The 13288-nt window shown below is 44.7% G+C and overlaps 1 protein-coding gene across 2 annotated transcripts in view; it reads left to right on the top strand.

Moving 5' to 3' along the window:
- The first annotated feature begins 1440 nt into the window (after positions 1-1440).
- Positions 1441-13288, top strand: part of vps35l (VPS35 endosomal protein sorting factor like) — a 39514-nt gene continuing 27666 nt past the window's right edge. For both annotated transcript variants that reach the window (XR_009656417.1, XM_060939266.1), the window contains exons 1-14: positions 1441-1474; positions 7150-7249; positions 7462-7647; positions 7725-7841; positions 7927-7951; positions 9760-9836; positions 9970-10098; positions 12063-12147; positions 12233-12289; positions 12423-12519; positions 12602-12649; positions 12728-12821; positions 12907-13107; positions 13194-13240. Coding sequence is in view for 1 of the 2 variants with exons in the window: in XM_060939266.1 (XP_060795249.1) it covers positions 1458-1474; positions 7150-7249; positions 7462-7647; positions 7725-7841; positions 7927-7951; positions 9760-9836; positions 9970-10098; positions 12063-12147; positions 12233-12289; positions 12423-12519; positions 12602-12649; positions 12728-12821; positions 12907-13107; positions 13194-13240 (1280 nt within the window). In the remaining variant the exon portion in view is untranslated. The remainder of the gene's footprint in view (positions 1475-7149; positions 7250-7461; positions 7648-7724; positions 7842-7926; positions 7952-9759; positions 9837-9969; positions 10099-12062; positions 12148-12232; positions 12290-12422; positions 12520-12601; positions 12650-12727; positions 12822-12906; positions 13108-13193; positions 13241-13288) is intronic.

Below are 13288 nucleotides of genomic sequence, written 5' to 3'. Positions count from 1 at the left end.
CAGTGGCAGTTCAATGTGCTTTACAGAAGTAAAAGCAAAACAGTAAGCAATAGAAAATAAAATTACATAAAATAAATGGGGAAGAAAAATAATAAGAATTAAACAATAGTAGAAATAAAATAAAATGAAGTAGAAGTTCAAATAGGGGAAAAAAACAGCAGAATAAAATAGAAGGCGGCACGGTGGTGTAGTGGTTAGCGCTGTCGCCTCACAGCAAGAAGGTCCTGGGTTCGAGCCCCGGGGCCGGCGAGGGCCTTTCTGTGTGGAGTTTGCATGTTCTCCCCGTGTCCGCGTGGGTTTCCTCCGGGTGCTCCGGTTTCCCCCACAGTCCAAAGACATGCAGGTTAGGTTAACTGGTGACTCTAAATTGAGCGTAGGTGTGAATGTGAGCGTGAATGGTTGTCTGTGTCTATGTGTCAGCCCTGTGATGACCTGGCGACTTGTCCAGGGTGTACCCCGCCTTTCGCCCGTAGTCAGCTGGGATAGGCTCCAGCTTGCCTGCGACCCTGTAGAAGGATAAAGCGGCTAGAGATAATGAGATGAGATGAGATAAAATAGAATAAAAGTTAAGTAAAATTTAAAACATGCAGAGACTGTAAAAGTAAAGAGTTTAAAACATGTAGAGATCTCATCTCATCTCATTATCTCTAGCCGCTTTATCCTTCTACAGGGTCGCAGGCAAGCTGGAGCCTATCCCAGCTGACTACGCGCGAAAGGCGGGGTACACCCTGGACAAGTCGCCAGGTCATCACAGGGCTGACACATAGACACAGACAACCATTCACACTCACATTCACACCTACGGTCAATTTAGAGTCACCAGTTAACCTAACCTGCATGTCTTTGGACTGTGGGGGAAACCGGAGCACCCGGAGGAAACCCACGCGGACACGGGGAGAACATGCAAACTCCACACAGAAAGGCCCTCGCCAGCCCCGGGGCTCGAACCCAGGACCTTCTTGCTGTGAGGCGACAGCGCTAACCACTACACCACCGTGCCACCCCCATGTAGAGATGACAATATTAATAATTTAGCAGAAAGCATCTGAGAACAGCTTGGTCTTTAGTCTAGATTTGAAGCTGCCAACAGCAGGAGCATTTTTAATGTCTTCTGGCAGTTGGTTCCATAGCTGCACTGCATAGTAGCTAAAAGCTGCTTCACCACACTTTGTTTTAACAACAGGTTTTAACAGTAAATTTTTCTGCTGCGATCTGGTAGATCTGATTGGGTTAGGCCGCTGCAACATATCAGAGAGGTTTTCACAGATCTGTGAAATTTAAATCAAGATTATTTTTTTTCAAGACCCAAGTAGCACTTTATCTGACTAACTGTGGTGTTTTTAAAAGAAAGAAAGAAATCCTATTCTCTCAGCCAGAGTTAGGGGCTTTTATTATGATAGGCGATCTTACCCAGGTCTTTAAACTTCCGGGTTGGTCACATGACACTGGCTGAGAAGATGGCTTCTGTTCAGTGGTGAGACTGTTCTCTGTTTACATCCTGATAGAAGAAGAAACTGTTCACATTATGAGATTGACACTGGTTTATCTTCTGTAAACTCAGCACAGGCTTATCATCGAAATTCCTTCGGCTTGATGGCGTTAATGACATTTTTATTTTGGCGCATTTTATAGCCTGAAGACAGGATAAAGGTTTGAAATCGTGGTGTTGCATGAGAAGTCCAAGGCTGTGGGGTTTTTACAGCTGTGATAGATTTCCATTCAGGTCTTTTGAAATGATATTCTGCCTCAGCACGGTTTCATTCTGGAGTCTGATTGGTTCATGAATAAGGATTGTGTGTCGTGCAGTTAAAGGAAAATAATCAACAGCAGGGTGGTGTGTTTTATTCCCCTGATCCCACAGCAGTGGATCTGTTTGGTTTAGAGCTGCTGTGAGAACAGGAACTAACTTGTTTCACCCATGTCCTCAGGGCATATTCTGGACCAATTTCGGTTTTTTTTATATATATATATATATATATATATATATATATATGAAAGTATGTCCAGGGCGGCACAGTGGTGTAGTGGTTAGCGCTGTCGCCTCACAGCAAGAAGGTTCTGGGTTCGAGCCCTGTGGCCGGCGAGGGCCTTTCTGTATGGAGTTTGCATGTTCTCCCCGTGGGTTTCCTCCGGGTGCTCCGGTTTCCCCCACAGTCCAAAGACATGCAGGTTAGGTTAACTGGTGACTCTAAATTGACCGTAGGTGTGAATGTGAGTGTGAATGGTTGTCTGTGTCTATGTGTCAGCCCTGTGATGACCTGGCGACTTGTCCAGGGTGTACCCTGCCTTTCGCCCGTAGTCAGCTGGGATAGGCTCCAGCTCGCCTGCGACCCTGTAGAAGGATAAAGCGGCTACAGATAATGAGATGAGAAGTATGTCCCTTTACACACTCATCCAGAAAGGTAATTTTGCACAAGGCCATCTGTCTACAGCAGAAAAAAATAAAACAACAAAACGCGTCTGGAAAAATCCCAAGGGAGTCTGGAGCCAGAATCGTGACGTCACCTGCGGAAGCGCCAGCAGGCTGCGAGAGATTGCACGGTTTCAGTGCACAGCCTGTGTAGACAGCAGCTAGCGATTTTGCATTGAAATATGGACTTGTCACCTGAGCGCAATGTTACTTCACCTTTGGATGAAGAATATAATGAGATGTCTGATACCCCTTTTCCACCAAATCAGTTCCAGGGCTGGTTCGGGGCCGGTGCTGGTTCACAACTTGTTCAACTTGCGAGCCAGCTGAGAACCAGTTTGCTTTTCCATAGCTCGTGGTGCTAAGGGAAGACACGTCATTACGTCGCTGTATACGTCAGTTACGTCGCTACGTTTGCATAAACCTTGGTGCGAATATCGAAGCAAAAACAGCACGGAAGAAGCAGCAGCAACAACAATAATAATAATGGCTGACTTCGCGTTTGTACAGCTGCTGCTTCTCGTCGCTTAAAAATGGCGATCTTTCGCAGTCTTGTTATTGTTGTTGGTCTTAACAACTCCGTCCCCCTGCTGACGTAAGCGGTTCTTTCCTCTGGCCCAGCAGAGAGTTGGTGCTAGCCTGGAACCGGTTTTTCTGGCCCCAGAGCCAGTTCTTTGTCAGTGGAAACAGAAAACCCGGTTCCAAACTAAGCACTGGCCCCGAACCAGCCCTGGAACTGCTTTGGTGGAAAAGGGGCAAGAATTATTTCTTACCCTGGCAACAGTCAGCTTGTGAATTGCCGATTTTCTAGGTCTTTTTCTCGGCTCTGCTTGGTCCTCGGCTTCGAGGGCCTCGATGGATGCGGCACTTCGCCTTCTGCCAGGGGAGACGAACACGGCTGGCTCCTTTGGTGATGCTGATACAGTTGCTTTGGGCATTCTAACAGATGGAACTGTGTCTTTTTTTCAGATCAAGTTGCCTCGCAAAGCCCATTTCCCACTGCGGATAGTTCTCAAAGTCGTCGGGCCTTGTGAAATGAGCACCGCAAATAATCCTGTAGCATGTAGCCAGTTTTTCCGGGTGCCTCGCACGAAGTGCTCCCATTTCTCTCTCATTGTCCGGTTTTTTGGAAAACGATGAGTACTAATCCCATCAAGATTGGTGTTGCTACACCATCCTACGATACATCTGTTAACCATTTTAATAATTACGCGATAATGTTGAAGGAATTTGCAGAAAACCACCAGGTCGTATTCTCATAAACAAACCAACACTGATGTAGGATTCAGAAGGAGGCGTCCCGCACGCGACGTCACGAAAATCAATGTTTGCTGGGAAATCCAAATGCCAAATTTTTTCAGAGGCGGACCAATTCACCTCAAATGGCTTGATTTCAACTGAATTTTTCTGGTATTGCGCAAGGTAAAAAAAAAAACTGCACAAAATGCAACAGATATTTGACCAAAGTTTAATATAAAATAAGAGAATTACATTGATCTTGCTCCTGAATTTACCCGTGATATACTACACTTTAACTTTAGGACAAGTGGGGGTTAATTTCCACTCTCCCTCCTCCCAAATATAATGACTTTCCCCCTATTTTGCAAGTACTATTTATTTTTAGGACACCCATAGAATAGCTGTGAATTGCAACATAAAATGCAGATCACTCATTGAGATGAAGTTTGGTTATTGGTTACTTTTTACTTGTAACAGACGATAACAATTTTATCCAAAATAGTTTTTCTTGCCTTAGTCGATTTATTTCCATTTCACGTGCATGCAGCTGTTGTAAAGTTCAGTGTGTTTGTGTAGAACTCTCTCAGACTGTAGGTTCAATATAGCCTGGGAAATCCCATGCTGCTTTGCACAATCGTTCCGATCTGATAAGACAGCATGGAAACCATGATCTAAAGGCTAGCCTGAGTTAGGGAGCCAATCAGAGAGTGGGGAGGGGTGGAAAGACGGTGACGCGTACTACTCGACAAACGGAAGCTTGTAGTTTATTTGGGACTGTTTACGGATCACATTTAACATGGCGGCGAGCGATACGAACCAAACTTTCGATCAAGCTTTAGACACTGTTCTGAATAGTTTAGAGCGAAAGTTTGTTTTAAAAAAAGAACAGCGTTTGGCGTTACAGTCTTTCTTTGCCTCTTCGTCTTCTTCGTCGCTCTAACTACGTCACCGGGTACAACTGCCATGATTGGCCATGGGCTACGTATACGCCAAATGATAGACATTCGCAACGTCCAATAAACGGCCGTTGACAATCGTAAACCACACCTCCCCTACGAGAAATTCAGTAGGCGGATTCCAGACCATATTTCACTTGTGATATGGTCTGGTGTTAACCAGACTAGGTTCAATACTCGATAATGTAGAAATCATAAAATAGAAATCTGTAACAAAGTTTGTATGAAGAAAACAATAGGGTGCCAAGACTTTTGAACAGTACTGTGTTTGAGAATATTTATATATCGGGGGGAGGGGGGTTGTTATATCATCCACCTAGGTTTAAAAAAAAATGCGCTGTGTCATGACAGACAGGATAATGTTTGAGTTTAAAATTATTGTTTAGTGTGTAGATTGTGGGTGTTTTATACAGACCTGGCAACCTGTAACTGAATCAGTGCAGCTGGTCTGTCATGACGCAGCGCAGGTTTTTTTTTTTTAAACCTAGAGGTGGATGATAAACAAAAACGGTATATAAATATTTTGCACAGGACTGTGTTCCTCTGATAACAGAAACAAAGCTCCAGCTCTCTCTGCTCTTAATCTGTTCTGTTCTTTCAGGATTTATCGCACATGTCGCTCCTTGTTGAGTTTTTTTTTATGCGCGAGTTGTTTGAAACCAATCTGGGTTTTCTGTGTCGATAGAGATCTTGCAGTCACGTGACCGGAAAGTACACAACCGCCATCGTGTCGGTCAAAAACACCGCTGAATACTGCTGCACTCGTGTACAGAATGGATCAATTTCAACCGACGGACTACACGGCTCATTTTTCTAATGAACAGATAACTAGGTGTATGTCTAAAATAAACGATCTACAGATTAGTGACCCTTATGGCTTTCCGGACGGAGTTTTCACGACCGGATTTTGAACTGCCAGCGGAATACCCGGACGTGTATAATTACCTCATTAACTTTCCCTCGCTGTTCAGTGGTGAAGCACTGCATGCTTATAAATCTCTGGACAGTTATCTTTACAGAAATTCAGGATTTGTCAGCGACTCAGATGTGGCATCTTGTAAACGAAATGATCCTCATTGGATGGGTAAGTCACTTAAGTATTGAGTATAGCACTGACCAGCCGATTATAGAATAGAATAAGGTAATTCCAAATCGTCCGTGTTGTTTACATGGATCTGGCGTTGGAGAGGTAGAGGCTTGGCAGTGGAGATTTGAGTGGCTGTTTTCTGAGCTTAGTCAACAGGCCGGCTCTGCCTGTAGCCTCGCTTTTGCTTCCGCTCCCGGCGCCGCCTCCTTCGCTTTGCTTCCAATAACAATCCACGGAGACCCCGCTGGTCTCGCAATCTGGTCTCGTCCGGAATGTTTTTTTTTTTTTTTTTTTCTCGTCCGGAATGTTGTGCATGCGATGGAAATCGCTACAAACCGTCATTTTCTGCTGGAAACCAATGTCCAGTAAGTCCATACGGTTGTAGTGGATATTGAAGTCCGGTACAGACGAACAACACGCAAAAATACACACAAAAACCATAAAAACCGTGCACAGGTAGGGAGAGCTTGTAGCCGCAGCCGTTGTAGTAGAATTGTATATAGTAGGGTTTTCCAGAAGAAAAGGTAGAAGTAAAAGCAGAAATAGAACCAGAAGTAGAAGGCGGAATATGGCGTTTGACCTACAAGATGGCGTCTGTCACAATCTGGATCGGCTGTGACGTCACATGCAAGATCTCTATAAGGAAGTGGCTTCACCTGTAAGAAAATCAAACACTTTCATGAAGGACCGAACTCGAGTGCGAGCAGAAAAAAAATTAAACGAGATTCTTAAGCAAATTCTTCCGTTCTCGCTTCCGGCTTTCTGTTTTTGTAAAATACATTTTAAATACAATCGTGAATTTCTCTGGAGTTTTCAGGCTGAGCGCCTCTCTTTGTATTCTTTAACCGCTCATTTCCTCGTTGTTCTTGAAGCATTTGCTTCTATTTATTAACATTTTTCTTGATAGCGGGGAGACGGTAATGCCTTTTATCTATTTCTCTGTCTGAACAAGCAAAAACGGCGCAAAAATGAACCATACTGAAGACAGATTAAGCTGCTTGCATGAACGACGGTGTCTGTCTGACTCCAGCTGTAATTATCACGTGATGCGTGATGTCATGCATAAGGGGTCTGTAAACAGTACGAGGTACCGTACTACACCAGCGGGGGGATAAAATAACTTGCAAAGCAGTAAATGAAACCGAGACTGAGAAAACAGCTAAGACATAACAGCGGATACGTAGTGAGGGACGCTTTTAGGAACTGAAATAAAAGATCAAAAAGCCTAATTTTTGTTGTGCTAGTTCGTAATATATGCTCGTTCCACCTTGCCCGGTCGGGCATGTTGGGGACATAATGTATTCCGCTTGTCCAAATGCATGTTTCACTTGTCCCGGGCAATCGGGCAGTCCTTAATGTCAAGCTCTGGTCCTACAACATTAACGCAACCATAAATGGATAAAAACAGAACTAACTCTTGTTCATATACAGTGTTTGCATTTCTGTTCCACACTCAGGCATTCCCGCAGGCGAAACTACGATGCAGAGCTGCGGAGCTGCCGTGTGCCAGCCGTCTCAGTGCAGAGCGGCGATTACCATCCGCTGAAACCTATTACAGTAAGTGCAGCATCTCAGGACTGAGTCCCATCTCTCCTACACAACATTGTTATATTTATACACCGCCTCCCTCCATGCGAGTATGGTATCAGGCATGATAAAGAGCATCACAAGTCTTTAGATGAAGTGTCCATTCTGAGACACTGAAGGACCAAAGCGCTGCTGCTCTCTGTAGGAAGTGATGTCGTCCTGTTTCACCATGCTTTCCTCAGGTGACAGATTCCAAGTCCCGACGTGGAGCGCGGAAAGGCAGCACGTCTTCATCGTCGTCTTCCTCCAGCTCTGCTGCTCCTGACCCCCTGAGCTCCATGCTGGAGGGCACGGATCCTCTGTCCCTGTTCGCTGCCGCCGCCTCAGCCAATGAAACTCCTGCGCTGTCTCATAGCAGCTCTTCCGTGGTGAGACTTTGTGTCTGGGATAAAAATCTCACAAAGTTGAACGCGTAGATCTCATTCTGGGCTTTTTTTTTTTTCAGGAGCTGGGGAGGAAGCGGAGGGACAAAGAAGAGGAAGTTGGCTGTGACTTTGAGCCGTGGTCGGCTAAACGTGGCGAGATCCTGGCCAGGTTCACAACCACAGAGAAGCTGTCCATCGTAAGAATCTCCTTCTCTTGAGGAATCCAGCGTTCAGAGATGAGTGCAGTGTCAGTGTGGTCATTATCTTTCTTTTTTCTTACAGAATCTCTTCATGGGCTCCGACAAAAGTAAGTCAAGCTAAAACATCTCCGAGGAAGCTTCACTTTAAACAGTTTGTCAGCTAGGTCATCTCATGATACTTGGGCATCTTGTGCTGTTGTAGCCCATCCGCCTTGTCCACGTGTTCAGCACGGGCGCAGATAGAGGGGGGACGGGGGGGATTCGTCCCACCCAGATTTAAATTCACCTCGTTCGGTCCCCCCCACTTATAGGGAGGAAAAAACATCTATGCTGTCTTTCTTTGCATAAGGCAAACCTCACGGAAAAATCAAAAGACTAATTACCATTCGGTTTATTGAGGTGCACAGCAGTACATACATAGTTGCAACTGCGCAGACTGCACAGGTTGCGAGCTCGAGCTTGGTTGCTATGGTTACCCACAACAAGTTTGACAGGCATATCGGGGACAGCGCCTCCTAGTTCAGGACCCCAACACGGCATGATGAAGGGTGCCAAAAGGCAGAAAACGATTGCATTGTTTTAAAAAAAAAAAACGACTGTAAGTAAACTGTGCCTTACTTTATCATATCACCTTGCAATTTTTTGATAGTCTGTTCAAAGTAATGTCGTAGTGAAAGTAAAATCGTACGGAGTAGAGATGCCTTTCTGGTAGCCTCCTTCTTTCGGTGGCAGCCTGTAGATACAGTGCTCAGAAGGCAGTTTTAATGTTTAATCTGGCGTTCCCTGCCATAATTTCAGCGAGCATATTGTTTCATAAGGAAACTTTGCGAAGAGTTGTTGACTGACTGCCGCTCACGCAACACACAGGCATAGTTAGAAAGTCAGGATGCACTGGTTTACACTTTACACACACACACGTAGCCCAGCCTCTCGCTATGTTTAACAGTTGGAACTTAGCGGTTTTAAAACTAGTTTTGCAATTTCTGTGCGTGATGATAATGTGTAAACTTTGGATTTCCATAGGCTATGTTAAAATGTTATCATTGTCCTGGCCTGCAGGTAGTTCCTGGTGATGGCAGTGAGGGAGGTGAAATAACATGTATACACACTACCGTTCAAAAGTTTGGGGTCACCCAGACAATTTTGTGTTTTCCATGAAAAGTCACACTTTTATTTCCCACCATAAGTTGTAAAATGAATAGAAAATATAGTCGAGACGTTTTTCTGGCCATTTTGAGCATTTAATCGACCCCACAAATGTGAAGCTCCAGAAACTCAATCTGCTCAAAGGAAGGTCAGTTTTATAGCTTCTCTAAAGAGCTCAACTGTTTTCAGCTGTGCTAACATGATTGTACAAGGGTTTTCTAATCATCCATTAGCCTTCTGAGGCAATGAGCAAACACATTGTACCATTAGAACACTGGAGTGAGAGTTGCTGGAAATGGGCCTCTATACACCTATGGAGATATTGCACCAAAAACCAGACATTTGCAGCTAGAATAGTCATTTAGCACATTAGCAATGTATAGAGTGGATTTCTGATTAGTTTAAAGTGATCTTCATTGAAAAGAACAGTGCTTTTCTTTCAAAAATAAGGACATTTCAAAGTGACCCCAAACTTTTGAACGGTAGTGTGTGTATAATATATATATATATATATATATATATATATATATATATATATATATATACACACACACAAAATAGAATCATTTGCTGACAGCTCAGTCCCCCCCAGTTCAAAAATCCTATCTGCGCCCCTGGTGTTCAGAGATGCTTTTCTGCTCACCACGGTTGTAAAGAGTGGTTATTTGAGTTTCTGTAGCCTTCCTGTCAGCTTGAACCAGTCTGGTCATTCCAGTTCTCGTTCCTCACGTCTCAACAGGGCCGGTTTTTCTGTGTGTGTGTGTTTAAGGTAAAGCCACCAGTCCCAGCTCTGCAGTCTCGGAGAAAGTGCGCACTCGTCTGGAGGAGCTTGATGACCTGGAGGAAGTGAGTGTGTAACACTGATCAGAGAAATGGGTTTGTTATTAAAAAGGTCATCATGTTTTACTTATTTAACTTGTGTGTGTGTGTGTGTGTGTGTGTGTGTGTGTGTGTGTGTGTGTGTGTGTGTGTTTGTCAGGGCTCCCAGAGGGAGCTGCTGAACCTCTCTCAACAGGATTATGCTAACCGGATCGAGGAACTGAATCAGTCCCTCAAAGAAGCTTGGGCTTCTGACCAGAAAGTCAAAGCGCTCAAAATCGTCATTCAGGTCAGCGAGTCAGTGTTTGGCTGTTTTTACAGTTTGGATCAGAAGTTTACATACAGTGATGTGAATGCCATCATGGCAATATTTGGGCTTTCAGCAATTTCTTTGAACTGTTCTTTTTCTGTGGCAGAATGATTGTACAGCATACAGCTTTAAAAAAAAAAAAAAGAACACTAGAATTCGGTACACTAGTTTTAATTTTCTTTGGGTTTTCTGAAATCAACACGGAGTCAAAATTATACATACCCTCACTTATTTAGAGGTGTTGAAACTTCCAAAATGTGTCTCAACTTCCTGTTAGTGATCATGATTGACTACAGCTGGTAGCTTCTCTGTGCCTTCATAAAAAGGGTTTGTTTACAGCACTCACTGGATTGACCAACACACAGTAAAATGGGAAAGTCCAAGGAGCTCGGTGCAGATCTGAGAAAGAGGATCACAGATATGCACAACTCCGGAATGTCTCTTGGAGCCATTTCGAAACAACTGCAAATTCCAAGATCAGTTCAAACAGTTGTATGCAAGTTATTGTGAGGTGTAGTCACTTTGCCAAGCCACTTTGCTTCAAGAAAACCCAAACTGTCTTCCTCAGCTGGTTTGGATGGTCAGGAACAACCTGGGAACCACCATGGCACAGCCCTGCCATGAACTGGAAGCTGATGGATCACTGTCTACAGTTCAGAGCACCATGGACTAAGAGGCTGCTATACAAGAAATAACCCTCTGCGCCAGAATTGACTAAAGTTTGCAACTGACCACACGGACAAAGAAAAAGCCTTCTGGAGGAAAGCTGTATGGTCAGACGAGACAAAGATTGAGTTGTTTGGCCACAATGACCACCATGTACAGAGGGACACTGTACCAGCTGGTGGTGGTGGTAGGATCATCATGCTCTGGGGCTGTTTTGCTGCCAGTGGAACTGGTTCATTGCACAAAGTGGATGGAATGATGAAGAAGGAGGACTACTTCAGAATTCTTCAGCATAAACCAACAGAAACTTGAACGTTACAGCAGGACAATGAATTCAAACACGCATCAGAGCTGGTTGTGGAGGATAAAACAAGTCCTGTCTTCAACCCTATTGAAAATATATGGACCGTGCTTATAAGTCGAGTCCATGCCAAGAAAAAAAAGTTTTTAACCAAACTCTATCAATTCTACCATGAAGAGTCATGAAATATCCAACCAGAATTCTGCCAGAAGCTTGTTCATGGTAAACAAAAATGTTTGGTCAAGGTGAATCTTACAAAGAGACATCTCATCTCATCTCATTATCTGTAGCCGCTTTATCCTTCTACAGGGTCGCAGGCAAGCTGGAGCCTATCCCAGCTGACTATGGGCGAAAGGCGGGGTACACCCTGGACAAGTCGCCAGGTCATCACAGGGCTGACACACAGACACAGACAACCATTCACACTCACATTCACACCTACGGTCAATTTAGAGTCACCAGTTAACCTAACCTGCATGTCTTTGGACTGTGGGGGAAACCGGAGCACCCGGAGGAAACCCACGGGGAGAACATGCAAACTCCGCACAGAAAGGCCCTCGCCGGCCACGGGGCTCGAACCCAGGACCTTCTTGCTGTGAGGCGACAGCGCTAACCACTACACCACCGTGCCGCCACAAAGAGACATTTTAGCCAAATATTAGATGTGCTGTATGTATATTTTTGACCCTGTATGGAAATTTTGACCGTGTGTTGATTTCAGAAAACCCAAAGAAAATTAAAACTTGTGCACCAAATTCTAGTGTTTTTTTTTTAAATTAAAGCTGTACAATCATTCTGCCACAGAAAAAGAACAGTTCAAAGAAATCACTGAAAGCCCAAGTATTGCCATGACGTTCATGTGACTGTATGTAAACTTCTGACCACACCTGTATATGTGGACGGTTGTGTATTTAAATTTTTTTTTTAATCTCTCTCACTCACACACACACACACACACACGCTTCCTTCTTCTCAGTGCTCCAAGCTGCTTTCAGACACGTCTGTGATCCTGTTCTACCCCAGCAAGTTCGTCCTCATCACCGACATCCTCGACACGTTCGGTAAAAGAGCACAAACGGATGGTGTTGTGTTTGTGTGTCATATGTTTAGTATCTAGTTCACTGAGGATGGCTGTCGTTGCTCCAGGTCGCCTGGTGTACGAGAGAATCTGGTCCATGTGCTCGGATCCTGCTCCTCTTCCAGGTAACACGAGCAGTTTTGTGTCGGAGCTGCACATTTTTCATTTGAATCAGAGTACAGACGTACTCTTCTGGGATTTTTTTGTTTCATAACACCGCACCCTGTCCTGTTTTTTTTTTCCCTTTTCCTTCTTGAGACTCGTTCTCTGTGGAGGATGTAAACGACACAGCCAAAGAGACCTGCCTCAACTGGTTCTTCAAAATCGCCTCCATCAGAGAACTCATCCCTCGCCTGTATCCGTTATATAACAGTCTTTAGCCTTTCACTTTAACATGTTCCACGTGAGTATGTTGACGTCCTTAACGTTTGCTGTAGATACGTCGAGGCTGCCATACTGAAGTGCAATCGCTTTGTGAACAAATCGTAAGTGGCGGACATTTTGTGTTTTTTGTCGGATTTGTTTCTCTCAGTTGGTCGTTTTAACCTCCTTCCTCCCCTCAGCGGGATTCGGGAGACTCTTCCGCGGCTCACCGCTATGATCCGAGGGATCGGAGACCCTTTAGTGGCCGTGTACGCTCGAGCCTATCTGTGCAGGGTACGTCACCACGGTAACACTTACCAGCAAACTCTGACGCTAGTTTTAATCTGGTTGTTTTTACTCTGTCGTTCACCTGGCGCAGGTGGGCATGGAGGTAGCCCCACACCTGAAGGACAGCCTGAACAAGAACTTCTTCGACCTCCTGGCGTCCTTCCGACAGATTCACAGCGACAGCGTTCAGAATCAGCTGGTTATCCAGAGGGTGGAGATTCCCGTCTACCTCACGCTGTATTCTCCTGCCATCCACTGGATCCTGCAGTGTGTGGCCTACCGAGCACCTGATGTAAAAACACACACACTTGCACTCATGAGTGTATCTTCTAAACGTATAAGCTTTAAACCGCTGATCTTTTTGCTCGTCTTCACCAGGTGCTGCTGACAGAAATGATGGAGCGGTGCAAGAAGCTGGGTAACAAGTAAGACCTTTTCAGATCATCAACAACTCACTGATCAATCACTTCCTG

This window comes from Neoarius graeffei, chromosome 14 (genome assembly GCF_027579695.1).
Source record: "Neoarius graeffei isolate fNeoGra1 chromosome 14, fNeoGra1.pri, whole genome shotgun sequence".
NCBI classification, from domain to species: Eukaryota; Metazoa; Chordata; class Actinopteri; order Siluriformes; family Ariidae; genus Neoarius; species Neoarius graeffei.
The sequence above is the reverse complement of the archived record's forward strand: the minus strand, read 5'-3'. Positions and strand labels throughout refer to the sequence as shown.